Here is a 12,549-nt window from a genome sequence, read left to right as displayed (position 1 = left end):
CGTTAAGTTGCATCCAAGCAGCAGTTTTCATTCTACACCTGCCTGGAGGTGATCTTTAACTTATTTTGGTCTGGGGTTTGTGTACACTAAGGGCCTACCTCCTTCAGCTTCTAGGCTGCCTGAACTTAGACAATGAGGGAGATCTTCAGGAGTTTTATCCTCTAAGGTCTCATGCCACTTCTTATCACTTCCAGCTAAAAGAAATCCCAGAAAATGTTGAAGCTGCTTTGCTTGTGATTTGGAGTACCCCCAAAATTGATCCTCATTAGTGGATTAAGATTCCAGCACACAAATATTTCCAGTGGTCAAGAGGCTTAGTTGCTGGAAGAACTTTTTGGTACAAATATCAGCTTATATAGCCTCTATCCTGGCTGTGATAGCACAAAGGTGTGTGATGCTGTTTGTTCAGGATGCAGATCAGGAAACTTCTCTTCCCTTTTCCTCTTCCCAGGAGGTATTTTAGGCACAGATCTCGCTTCTGTATTTTGCCACATAAACTTACAAAGGCCTGGCCATTGTGGACACAGGGAACAATCAAACAGGGGAGGAAAAATAACTGCCTGAATTGCCTCTAGTAGTAATGCCACCAGATGCATAATCTTGGCTGGATGTGGCCTTTGTACTAAAGAGCTGGTGCTTGTGATTGAACTTCTTTTAATACATTTTTAATCACTTCAGCTTGAATTGCTCCCACATTTCCATTTCAATAACGTAAGGCTGGGAAAGTCAATGAAAAATTAATTTTCAGTTATTATAGGCAATTTCATTATAGTTTGCATTTTCATTCAAGCTGTAGTAATTACTCTAGTATCCATAGTGACAAAACATGCTAGCACAAACATGAGAAGACCTTGGTCTGGCAGCAGCTGCCTTACTGTGTAATGAGTTGCTCCTTTGAATTAAAGGTGTATTTACCTCTAAATGATTGAAACAAGCTGCATGATAAGCAGTATCATTTGTAGTCTTCGTAAGTTCTCTGCAAGCTTTTAGCGTCTTTTGGGTTTTGATGATGAAACTTCATTGAAGTAAAATGTTTTAACTGCCTGCTAAACCTATTTTCAGTGTATACAACCCATTAAATACTAGGCACGCTTCAGAGATGTTTGTTTTCGTTGCATCAAATAGTATCTGCTGGTTTTGCAGCAGGAATTCTGTACTTAGTGAAATCGAGTTACGAGAAGATACTCTCCATCCTTATGAGATCAAAAGGGGCAATGCTGATCCCTTTGCCTTTTGACACCCCATTTAGTTTTCTTTACCAGGCAATATATAGGTTTCTCCCATATTGGTCTGGACATCCTGCTAATTTATTTATTATCATTATGTTAAATATTAAAAATAGACTTTATCTGTGCTGTAACATGAAAAGTTATATTTCCTTGTTGGTTCTTTTTATTGCCCCAAAGGGACTTTGATCCCACAAGCTGAAAATGATAAGCACATTATATAGTTTGTGGATTGCTGTCGAAGGCTCATTCCAAGCTTTTGCCTTGTCCTCACTGAAGCATTTATCAAGATAACAACAGACTTATATGACAGATGAAATGATCCTTTACAAGTGTTACATATGAGAAGCGACCATCCTGTTTTCAGTAGGATATTTCCTCTGAAGTATTCATGGCACTTTCTGTATCTCTGGTTTTTGCTTTGATCACTTGGGTTACGTTCATCGGTCTTCATGCTCAACGTAAGTAGTGTTATTATTATAGGTGCTTGTGAGTCTGTTCCTGGTTTTATTGAAACTGAACGGAATTAGATTTATCAAATTCATGTAAATCACAGTCCTAGAAGTTTGAAGTATGTTGATGTGTTGACTGATAAAATAACATCTAAGCAAGCAACATAGTGCCGATGGATGTCATCTATGGACTTCCAGGGGCTCATTGATCATAGAATCATAGAATAGTTAGGGTTGGAAAGAACCTTAAGATCATCAAGTTCCAACCCCCCTGCCATAGGCAGGGACCCACTGCTCTTGTATGTACAGTGGGTTTCACAAGTTCTCCTTGAACTTTTTCAGATTTGGTGGTTTTATATCCGCATCAGACATTAAACACAATACCTAGGATGAAGTTGAGTCTGAGACTTTACAGTTTTGAAGTGGGGATCACTTCAATTCCTTGCTGCTGTTATTCTGCTAAATTAGATCGGAATAGTTGCAGTTTTACATCTGGTATTTGTTGGAATGGTAAGAACTCCATTAAAAGTTCTTCTTCCAAAAGTGAGAACTGTGCTATCCGTTAGCTGATTCTGGGAGTAGAAAAGGTATCTGCATTCCTAAACCTGAGGCATTAATATCATTTTGGCCTTTCAGCCTTCCTTGAGGATCTTCATAACAGTGAAAAGGCTCAAGTGCCTTTCCTTTGCTTGCGATAGGTTCAGAGGATCACCAGGAAATGGCTGAGGGAAATTTTTTCTTTGGGGGAAAAAAGCAACAAGGGTTTTTATTTAATGATTGAATTTCCCTTATTTAACTGTGACATACCATTCCAACCAGTCCCAACTTCCCGGTTTTATTAATCTTTTTTAATAATCCTGCTTTTCAAAGTAAGCTTTTGAACACTCAAAGATGGATGCAGTGAATTAGACCCATCACCAGCAGCTGTTGCCTATGAAAAGTATTCTCTAGGGTTTTGTTCGGTCACTTGTGTACAGATCTGTCCACTGCTCACTTATAAATGAGATCCTATGGAGTGGTGCAAACGTGAAGGCACCCGCCTAGCCAAGCAAAAATAGCCCACTACTTATTTTACCAACTGCTGCTTTGAATACACAAGGAGAAGAGTGGGGACACCCTCAGCATTAGTGCAAAGCCACAGGAGACCGCAGAAGATGCACAGGTATCCGTAAGAGCACAGATTGCACTGTGGCAGCTTTGCTGAGTAATTATGGTCAGGGAAGGAGGGAGAAATCTGGTGGGTTTCTGGATTTCTGTGTTTAGAGTTTGCAGATCTAGGGAAAAAGTCTCTTTTTGTCACACAGAGAAAATGTGGAGAGAGGGCACTGAGGTATCCATGTATGAAAGCCACTTCCCAGGAAAAAAGCCTGTATTTCCAAAGTGCCAACTTCTATAACACTGTAAGGAGAATACATTTCAGGTAAATCTGTCAGTGTGCCTTTACCCTTAGCTCTCAGATTCTTGCTCACATTTCAGTGATGAATAGCTTTCTGTTTACAGTGCCCTTGGGAGCAGAAACCATTTGCAAGGCCAGGGTGCAAAAGTAGTTTCAATTATGATTTCCACGGATGGTTCAGCAGGAAATTAACCAAGAGTGATTCATTGTTGTTAGGCAATCAACTCCAAGTTCCAGTCTGGTCAGGGTACAAAGGAAGGACAATTCTGCAGCTAGACGTTTCCACATCCTTTTTTTAAGCTGTGATGTTCTTTGTTGTAGAACTTCTTCAGGCGAAGATAGATTGGGTCGCAGACACTAATGTTTACCTATTCTGTGTAATGTATCACATTAAACCCTGGAAATCATGTCAAGGTGCTACCATGATGGATGTCTTTCAGCTTCATTTGAACTGTATGCATCTGTTTTTATATAAAGCATAAGCTTTTTTTGCCTTGAACTACTTCTGCCAACAGTCCCACTGTCATTTGTACATGACTTTTCCTTTTCTTTTCAGAAATCACAACTATAGATTGTGACACCGTCCCTGCAGAACTCACACTGACAGGCTTTTTGGATGAATTTACAGGTAAAAATCATGATTCTATGCTAGAGCTGTCCAATTTGCTCCCTAATGTGTGCAGTACTTCAATGCTTCATACAGTGTATTTTATAATGAATCTGTATTATTAATTAATTCACAATAGGCTTCATGGCTGGATGCAGCAGCTGCTTACATGGCACACTGATTAGGAGAATTGTGGAATGCTGCTGGCCATGATCATCATAGAATGGTTTGGGTTGGAAGGGACCTTAGAGCTCATCCAGTTCCAACGCCCTGCCACGGGCAGGGACACCTTCCACTAGAGCAGGCTGCTCCAAGCCCTGTTCAAACAAATAAATATGAGCCTCAAAACTCCCTGATCCAAGGTCTCACTGTCTGAACAGACTGAGCAGGCAAAGGGAAAGTAAACAAGCACAGAAAACTTTGATGTCTACAGTTCCCCTTGTGCAGTCAGCCCACAAGAGTTGATGCCTTCCTTCCCTCCTATGTCAGAAGGAACCAGTGCCACCACAGCCTTGCTCTGCTTCCAGAGCTTTGCTCCACTCCAGACTGGAGCTACTCGGAATGCCAACTGTTTGTTTTGCTGGAGCAGATGGGCTGCAGAGGAACAAGCAGGCTTGCAGTGCAGCGAATTTCAGGATCAATGCTAGCCAGTCAATGCATTTGCAGTTTCTGTCCTGGATTACTTTGTTAGCGTAGCACACTCTGTATGATTCTAATGATTATTTAATTTGTGCAGCCTGACAGGGTCAACATTAATTTACCCCCACATTTTGTAGGCTTCCTTAGTCTAGCTGGTGAAGTGTGATTGTGCCTTGGAGACCAAATCCCACACTGGGGGAAGTCCAGTGACTGCTGGAGAGCTCAGTGCAGAAGTGGTTTTGTTATTTACATTGCAAATGCAGTCCAGAGGTTAACTCCATCCTCCTTTTCCTCCCAGCACTAACCAGAGAGGTTACTATTGTTAGCTAAAGGCTCAGGCTGTCTGTGGCTACACTGTCTGTTAGAGACAGCCCTGCAACCGGGATTCGACTTGCCTCTCTATATGTGTATACACAATGATCACATGAGGCAAAGCATTGAATGTTATGGCCAAAACATTCCCTTCAGGAACGGACTCAGACTGGTCGTTCTGTGCTCACTGCCATTTGCCTGGACTTTCTCCTTACATGTAATTATAGACCAGTATCTTTGGGCTGGTAGCTGACGGCATTCCAGACACTCCCTGCTGCTGGAAGAAGACAAGGTTCCCTTCCTTCACCCACTTGGAGACCAAGACCACAAGTCTATATGCGGACATCAGAGATGGGACTGTTATAGAAAGGGTTTACTAGCCTGAAATTAATAGTGATGTAGTACAGACCCAATAGAGTAAGAAACAAACACAGACAGCAAATTTCCTGAGGCTTGTGGAAAATACTGGGGATGTTCAGGAATGATTTTGGAGGGGAGAGAGGATTATAGGTTTGCAAGCCGGATAATGTGTTCTGTGAGAAGATAAGTATTGTTTCATCAACATAAATACATTGATAATATGAGTAAAGTAACTTTCATGAAATTGCCCATAGCACCACACTGGATGGCTTAAAAGGATCCATTTCAAATGCACGTTCGAACACTGATTTGGTGTTTAACCAAACAAGTAGTACATTCACTACTGAAATGACAGTGAGTCCAATATGAATCATGGTAATTACAAATAACAAGTTTCCATGTATTGGAGACAACAGTTCCTAAATGCATGGTTGCAGGAAACCACATTAAAATTGATTCTTAGGCTGCATTTTTCGTGTTGCAGTGTTCTGTACATCTAGGAACAGATTAAAGGAAGGACCATACACTCACCATGCTGTACCAAAATCAACACTTAAACTACAACATGCTTGAATCCAGATTCACAGTGGATTCTATATGCTTGGTAGGTTCAATTAAGAGTTAGGAAACGCCCTTGTGTTTGGATGATACTGATACTGATCCCATATAGCCCTGACCAGCCTCTTGCTCCTTTTGATTCCGTTCCTTGACTTTGATTGCATTTTGATTACACTAAATGTGAAAAAAACAGTTTTGCAGCCAAAAGCTATTTGCAGAAAATGGTGGAAAATTTGGGGCACATTTTGCCAAGGTTTTTAATTCTGGAGACACAGTTGCAGAGTGGGAATACATTGGGAAAAGTGGGTTTGTGTGGTTTTAAAAGCGTACCAATACACTTCTGCAGAGTACATAAGGGGACTTTAAGAGAGCTGATATTTTAGCTGAAAATGCCAAAATAATATGAAATGTAACCAAAGGTAACCTGTCAACACACATGAAATGAACCTATGGATTTCTTTTCTGTAAAGCAATATAATTTGTTATGCTTTCCCTTACAGGTGTTATAGAATGGATTACAAATATCCCACCCAATGTCAATTTGAAATTAGGAGAGAATCTGTTCCCTGAACACTTACCGTATGTGGAGCTGGTGTATGATTCTGGATCTAATAATGCAACAGTGAGGACTCGTAAGCCTCTGGATGTTGATACTATTGAGGTATTATTTTCACTGCGTGTAAAACCTGGATATAAAGGTTCTCTTGACAGGTGGAAAAGGGGTGGCACTAAGACATCAATTGTAATTGCTTAATTTCTCACCACGAAGAGCAGCACAGGCTTCAGTATCTACCTCTCAGTAATGTCTGTTAAGAGTCTTCAGTTTTCTGTACCTGTAAGCTTAGTAGACAGTTCTTCCCTGATCATGTATTGCCACTTTAATGGAAGCTGTAAATCCACAGTTATGATAGGTGTCACTTCCCTTAAAACTCATCTCTCAGTAACATGAATTATTTCACCAAGCGAGATTGATCAGCTGTAATTTGGTAGAAGGCAATCTTTAATCAGGTGAATATTTATGCAAGTGCCTAACTTCACACCTGAATAGAACCATTGTCTTCTGCTGGTCGATGCACAAAAGGAGAGGTCTTTCTTCCTAGGCCATTCTTGCTCTATAGGACTACCAAGAATAAAGAAATGTTAATGTTTTCCTGGGTAAAGATGCCTTTGAATGTGAAAATGGTGTAATTCTGCATAGTAAGAGGAGGCTGTTTGTTATACGAGTACCGTTTCACAGTAGCACTGTACTTGACAGAATTGACCCATACCTGTTTTAAATACCACTGTTACAATAAAGACTTCCAACAGATAAAAACGTACTTACAACTTCTACATTCTCTTTTGGACATTTTCCACATGGGTTAAAACACTTTTTATGCTGCTTATACATATTCTCGCATTCTCTGGCAATTCTCCATCGGGACAACAGCCCGGTACAGGGATGGTGGGATCTGGGTGGGTGGATAGCAGCAGTAGATGAATGGTAGCCAAATAAACTTTATAATTAATAATCTGTAATGACTTTGCTATATATTCAAGGCCAGGTTGGACAGAGCCTTGGGTGGGATGGTTTAGTGTGAAGTGTCCCTGCCCATGGCAGGGGGGTTGGAACTGGATGATCTTAAGGTCCTTTCCAACCCAAACTATTCTATGATTCTATATTATAAGCAGTGTGTTTTGGGACAACGCACCTGAAGATTCAGCTACCAGAAGTTGTTTTGTATAATTTTGACCTGAGCATTCCTTGACATCGTATTAAGAGGTCATAGATTATATTATTTATTTGTTTGTTTGTTGATTTTTAGAGTGTCTATCTCTTTTATACCATCATTTGCCAACGGATTGGAACGGTAAGTAAAAGACATGTTGTATAACCTATGTTTTTGTCTAAATTTAATGAGAATTACTGTTTTCTGAGTTATTATTCCATTTAAAGATACGATGCAGGGAGCTGAGAGTACCTTTTAGAAGCTGTATTTGTTTATATGTGCTGATTTGAATAGTTTTGTTCATGGAAAACCTAAGGTAAACCTTTAAAAGTTCATTTAAAAATACTTTCACAAACTTTTACTCCGTTGTTACACATGGTAGTCTGACTTTCTCACTGCAAGCTTTTAGAACTGAAGGGATGTCTCTTTGAAGATCTCGTTTTAGACGATGAAATGAAACGTTAGCAGTATGCTGCTGCCTCACTGCTGTCATTTCTAATGTATCTTTTGCTTCCATTATGAAGAATAATGAGGTAGAGAACAACAGAAACTTAATCTTGGAAGATGTTAATGACAATTCGCCAGAATTTCTCCAATCTCATTACAGTGCTTCAGTATCAGAGGTGGGTTATGGCAAATGTTAATGTTTCTTCTTGTGACATTTTCAAGTTACTTTTTGGGGCCAAAACATATGAGGTTCTAACATGATCACACTGATATTAAATCATGACATGCACTTTTGTGGGACTTGTGTACACATTGCTGTGAGCGTGGAAAAGAATGGCTGGGTTGGATGTACAGCTGAAGGCATGGGGTGAATAAGAAACATTCAGTTATCTAACCTAAAACGGAAATGGGAAGTAAATTGCATATGTTAAGGCGGTGGCACAGCCAAAAGGGGCTTGTGACTGAGCATTTGATGGTCTTTATTTCCTCTAGGTAACTGCAGTAAATGTCACAATTATAAAAGTGGAAGCTGTGGATAAAGATTTTTCTCCTACGTTCAGCACCATCACTTACAGTCTTTGGGTGAGTGCCTTCTGTTTGTCAGAGACTGTGAACACCGGTCTACATTCCATACAGGATACAGCCTGGGATGTGATCCAAGTGAGCTGTCTTGCAGACACATGTTACAGATTACAAATCTGCAAAAAGCTAGCATCAGAAAGACCATTTAAAATTAGGACTTATACCACAGAATCAGCCTAGCATGCAGTGAGCCCCGAGTCTTGTTTCTTAGCATGTGTGAAATGCTTTGTGGCACTGTTCAACTACAGCTGAGGAGCTCACTGGTCCTGTTTAGAAGCAGGAATGAAACAGATCCCCCTCTTCTTAAAGTCTGTATTTGATTTGCTGTCAATCTCCAGTCCTGATGAAGTGTATATGTAAGGCACCTGAAGTAAGATTATTTCAGCTAACACTAGATATCTGCAGTGGAGATCTTCACATCTGATCCTGCTTGCTCTGCTCTTTTCATAGCGGTGAAAGGAAGCTGAATGCCATTCATCTGATCTGCTTTTAGTTATCAGCCATAGGACGAGATAAATCAGATAGAAAGTCTAATGGCATTGATGAGAGAGGCAATAGAACGTGTGGAAGAGGATCAGCATTTTCGTTTTCAGTGGGGGTGGTTGAGAGATTCCTGGTCCATCATGAAGAATAGTCCAATAATAAAGGTAGTAAGAGGACATTAAATGTAATTCATTGTTAACCATGTAAATTATGTGATTTATTTACTTAATAGGGTCCAAACTCCGATTACTTTCATATAAGGGAAGGAGATGGAAACGTCATGCTGAAAAAAACATTGGATTACAACAAGGTCAACCTTTTCAATCTAACAGTCCAAGCAAAGGTATGGTATCAATTAAATGAAGGAGTACCACAATAGTTCTACAATGATGTTTCTGTTGTTATAACATCCCAGTTTCTATAGATTTACAACCCGGGGAGTTCCAAGCTAAAAGTTGTGTCTGCATCTTGGTTTAGACTGCAGACAATGTAACACATCCTTAATATTTGAGCCACTGTTTCAGTCTCCCATTCAAATACCAGCCCAGGTTTCTTTCTGTGTGTATTTCTTTGACTATGCTTCTTGTATGGATTTATTTTTTAGTATTCTAACATATATTTATCAACTAATTCTGGCAGATCTACCCTATTTTTGCACAACTTACCACCTGCAGTCTCTCTGAGTGTCTTTTTTTGAGGTTTGAACCTATATTTGCCTTCAGTTCCTTTTAGAATTAAAAAGAAGTAATTTTGTCGTATCTATAGTGATATCTAGCAAATAGTGCAGCTGCAGCAAATACACTGTTACTACATTCTATGTGCTACTGTGTAACACCTACGTGATATAAAATTAATAACTAAGAACAATTGCCTTTGGATAGAGTTTTCCTAGAACTGGATTTCCAGAAGTGGAAAAATCTACCAGGGTGAGAGGTCTCAGGTTAAAAATGCTTAGACACTACAAAGCATATATTATATGTTATGTATAGTACATGTAATATTATTATATTCTGCTGTACTTTCTGCTGAGAAATGGCTCTTTCATGACAATATTTCTTATTTTCTTCCTTCTCTTGGGATGCAGGAATTAATGGGAAACAACAGCGATACTGCATCACTGGTAATTGACGTCCAAGATTACGATACATTGAACCCCTATTTCAGTCAATCAGTGTACAATGGAAACATCAGTGAAAACCAGGTAAAAGCTTTTCACTGAGTGCTGCAAATGTAAACAGATTATTGCTCTCTACAGTGCTTTTCTTTTGAGGAGTCCTCATCACTGCACAGCATAAGGTGGAGGGCTGCTTTGGTTTGTGCCAACTGGGGAACTGTAAGGTTATCAGCTGTACACTTCCAAGAACCAGGTTAATAGGCCATGTATTATATGAAACATAAAAACCTTCTGCTACAGAAACAGGTTCTTTTCTGTTTGGAGGAAAAAGAGGGGAAAAACCCCACAAAACTAAGCAACTGTTGTAACGAGGCTTTTACTGTAAACTTGGAAGGGCAGCTGACTGCCCATCAGTCCTGGAGCTGGCTGCCTGGGTTTGGTTTTAAATAGTGTATTTCCTACATATTTCATTACAATCAGGTAGGCAAAATAAGAATCTGAGATATTAACTGTGGTTTATATTCTATTGTAATTATCTCCTAAATAGGGTGGAAATTTCTCAGTGGAATGTATTTGATTAACTCAAGCTTCTATATGCATTGACAAAACCAGTAATCAAAATACAATATTACTAGAGTAATGCACTAAATATAATTATCTTTTGTATTATCCTTATTTATTGATCATTATCTTAATTTTAACGTATTTTAAACCACATGCTTTTTGTGTTATTCATTTGGTGTCCCTTTTGTTAGAAGCTCATCTTTAATTGTCTGAAAGGAATCTTTTTAGATGTTCTAAAACATTTTTATCTTCCGAATAAATTGCTATTTGCATTAGGGTGGGAATGGAAATATTCCATGTTACTAACATGAATTTCATCAGTGACTACTGCCTCATAGTCTGGTGTTTTCTCAAATGCAGCGTATCCATCAGGTTATTTTGGTCACCATTTTCCTCTGTAAAGCCTGTCTGATAGAGAGATAATTTTTTCTGGGTCCCAGTGATTAAATACATGTTTCTACAATCAAAATTGTGACTTAATTAGTTATTGATTTTATGTTTATGTGTAATTTTTGTTCAAGTTAATGAAGTTCACATATGTTTTCTAGGTGGGCCCTCTGGCTATTCACCCAGAAAAGATACTGGCTAAAGATGGAGACACAGGTATAAATGAAAAAGTACTTTACAGCATCAAACTAGGTAAGAGCCTTTATTTTCTTGTAGGCATTCACACAGTTATTTGAAGAGAATGATAAGGAAGTGCAGTGTACAGTCAGATGTCTTAGCTGCATGCCTCTTCACTACACTGCTTCTCCATGAGCTAAACTGACTTAATTTCAGTCAGTATAGAGGGTCCAACCACTTTAAAAACGTTTAGATGTTCTTAACCTCTCTCTAATAAACCATTCCTCAATAAAAGTGTAAGTCAGTTTAGGCTTCTGTTTCATCAAAGGATTTTCATTCAGAAAGTGAGAATTCCATCAGGAGCTTTTTCTCCCGCTGACAGAACTGCTAAAAGCTTCTGAGATGCTTAATATGAGACCCTTGAAGTGTGAGTGAATTTATTTAAGAATTGTTTTGAGGACACAGTGTTTGAAAACAAGCCTTTTATCTGGAATGTCTGTTCATTTTTTTGCTGTGGCTGAGAAGATAACAGTCATAAAAAGGACAGATCTTACCTCCTGTTCTGGTTCATTCTCATTAACCTATTGCAATCTGTTGCTTTGCAGTGGAACCCCTGCCCTATAGTAGCAACCACTTTACAATCGATGCAGACACAGGACTGTTGGAAGTAAGGATTGCACTTGACAGAGAAGAGTGTCCGTATCTCCTTGTGGGCATTCAGGTAGTGATGGTTTTAGAGTTCAGTGTGTTAATACTGAATCTTGATTTGATAAAATAATATGTAAATCATGGTTGCAGTTAATAGTACTTCTCATAGTAATGCTAAAGGGCAGTTGATATCAAGACTGTCCTGCCATTTAAAATACAAACAAAGGAAAACTTCATTCACTGGATATATGCAGTCATGTCATGTCCTTGTGTTAGGCTGGAATGGCTCACCGTTATCAGGGCATGGAATTACAGCTACAAACTCTTTGTTTTCTAGGCAAGCCAGCAAGACAATACTTTCAAAACAGCTGATGCAGTAGTTCTGGTCACTATTGATGATGTGAATGACAATTATCCAGTGCTGTCACAACCAAGTTACAACATCTCAATTCCAGAAAATCTCCCCAATGGGATGGAAGTTCTTCAAGTAACAGCTGCTGACAAAGATGAGGTAAAATGACAACGTTGTTATGGTTGCTACAAATACTGCACTTCTGAAATACAATGCAAAATGCGTTTGCATTCTACAGGTATAGTGAATAGTGCTATAGGTTATTTTTCCCCAAAGTACCTAAATATGCTTAAACAAAACAATCTTCATTTTACTTCTTTAAGGGGCTGAGTACTAGAAAATAAATTGGCTGTCTCTGAAACTCCTCTGGTTGGCATAAGGTCCCAAATAGGAAAGTACAAAAGTGCAAACCCTCAGCCTGCATGATCCGTTTCTTCCATGTTGTTTGTTCCTCTTCCTTTTTTGGGAACTGTAACCTCAATTAAACCAGAAAATTTAATGCTCTCAATTTAATTTTCTGGAAAATAAAAAGAAAG

The 12,549-nt window shown here is 39.1% G+C and overlaps 2 protein-coding genes across 2 annotated transcripts in view; both read left to right on the top strand.

Annotated features, from left to right (window-relative positions):
- The first annotated feature begins 1,617 nt into the window (after positions 1-1,617).
- LOC133273400 (cadherin EGF LAG seven-pass G-type receptor 1-like) lies at positions 1,618-11,791 on the top strand. The gene is made up of 10 exons (XM_061461795.1): positions 1,618-1,687; positions 3,631-3,702; positions 6,051-6,211; positions 7,356-7,400; positions 7,784-7,882; positions 8,199-8,288; positions 9,004-9,114; positions 9,856-9,972; positions 10,998-11,088; positions 11,619-11,791. Exons 1-10 carry the CDS (start codon positions 1,618-1,620, stop codon positions 11,789-11,791), a joined length of 1,029 nt encoding a protein of 342 aa, XP_061317779.1.
- The window catches only part of LOC133273317 (protocadherin Fat 4-like), a 30,587-nt gene continuing 29,194 nt past the window's right edge, over positions 11,157-12,549 (top strand). The window contains exons 1-2 of the mRNA XM_061461610.1: positions 11,157-11,734; positions 11,999-12,172. Of these exons, the coding sequence (XP_061317594.1) occupies positions 12,134-12,172 (39 nt within the window). The 5' untranslated portion in view covers positions 11,157-11,734; positions 11,999-12,133. The remainder of the gene's footprint in view (positions 11,735-11,998; positions 12,173-12,549) is intronic.

Source organism: Pezoporus flaviventris, unplaced genomic scaffold (genome assembly GCF_033815535.1).
Source record: "Pezoporus flaviventris isolate CSIRO_AGI_PZ_B2104156 unplaced genomic scaffold, CSIRO_AGI_Pfla_v1 ptg000031l, whole genome shotgun sequence".
Classification (NCBI taxonomy): Eukaryota; Metazoa; Chordata; class Aves; order Psittaciformes; family Psittacidae; genus Pezoporus; species Pezoporus flaviventris.
This window is presented reverse-complemented; position numbering and strand designations above follow the sequence as displayed.

Coding starts and splice junctions, on each gene's coding strand:
- LOC133273400 (XM_061461795.1), top strand. CDS start 1,618: ATGGCACTTTCTGTATCTCTGGTTTTTGCTTTGATCACTTGGGTTACG. Junction 3,703..6,050: donor CTTTTTGGATGAATTTACAG/GTAAAAATCATG, acceptor TTTCCCTTACAG/GTGTTATAGAATGGATTACA. Junction 7,401..7,783: donor TTTGCCAACGGATTGGAACG/GTAAGTAAAAGA, acceptor TCCATTATGAAG/AATAATGAGGTAGAGAACAA.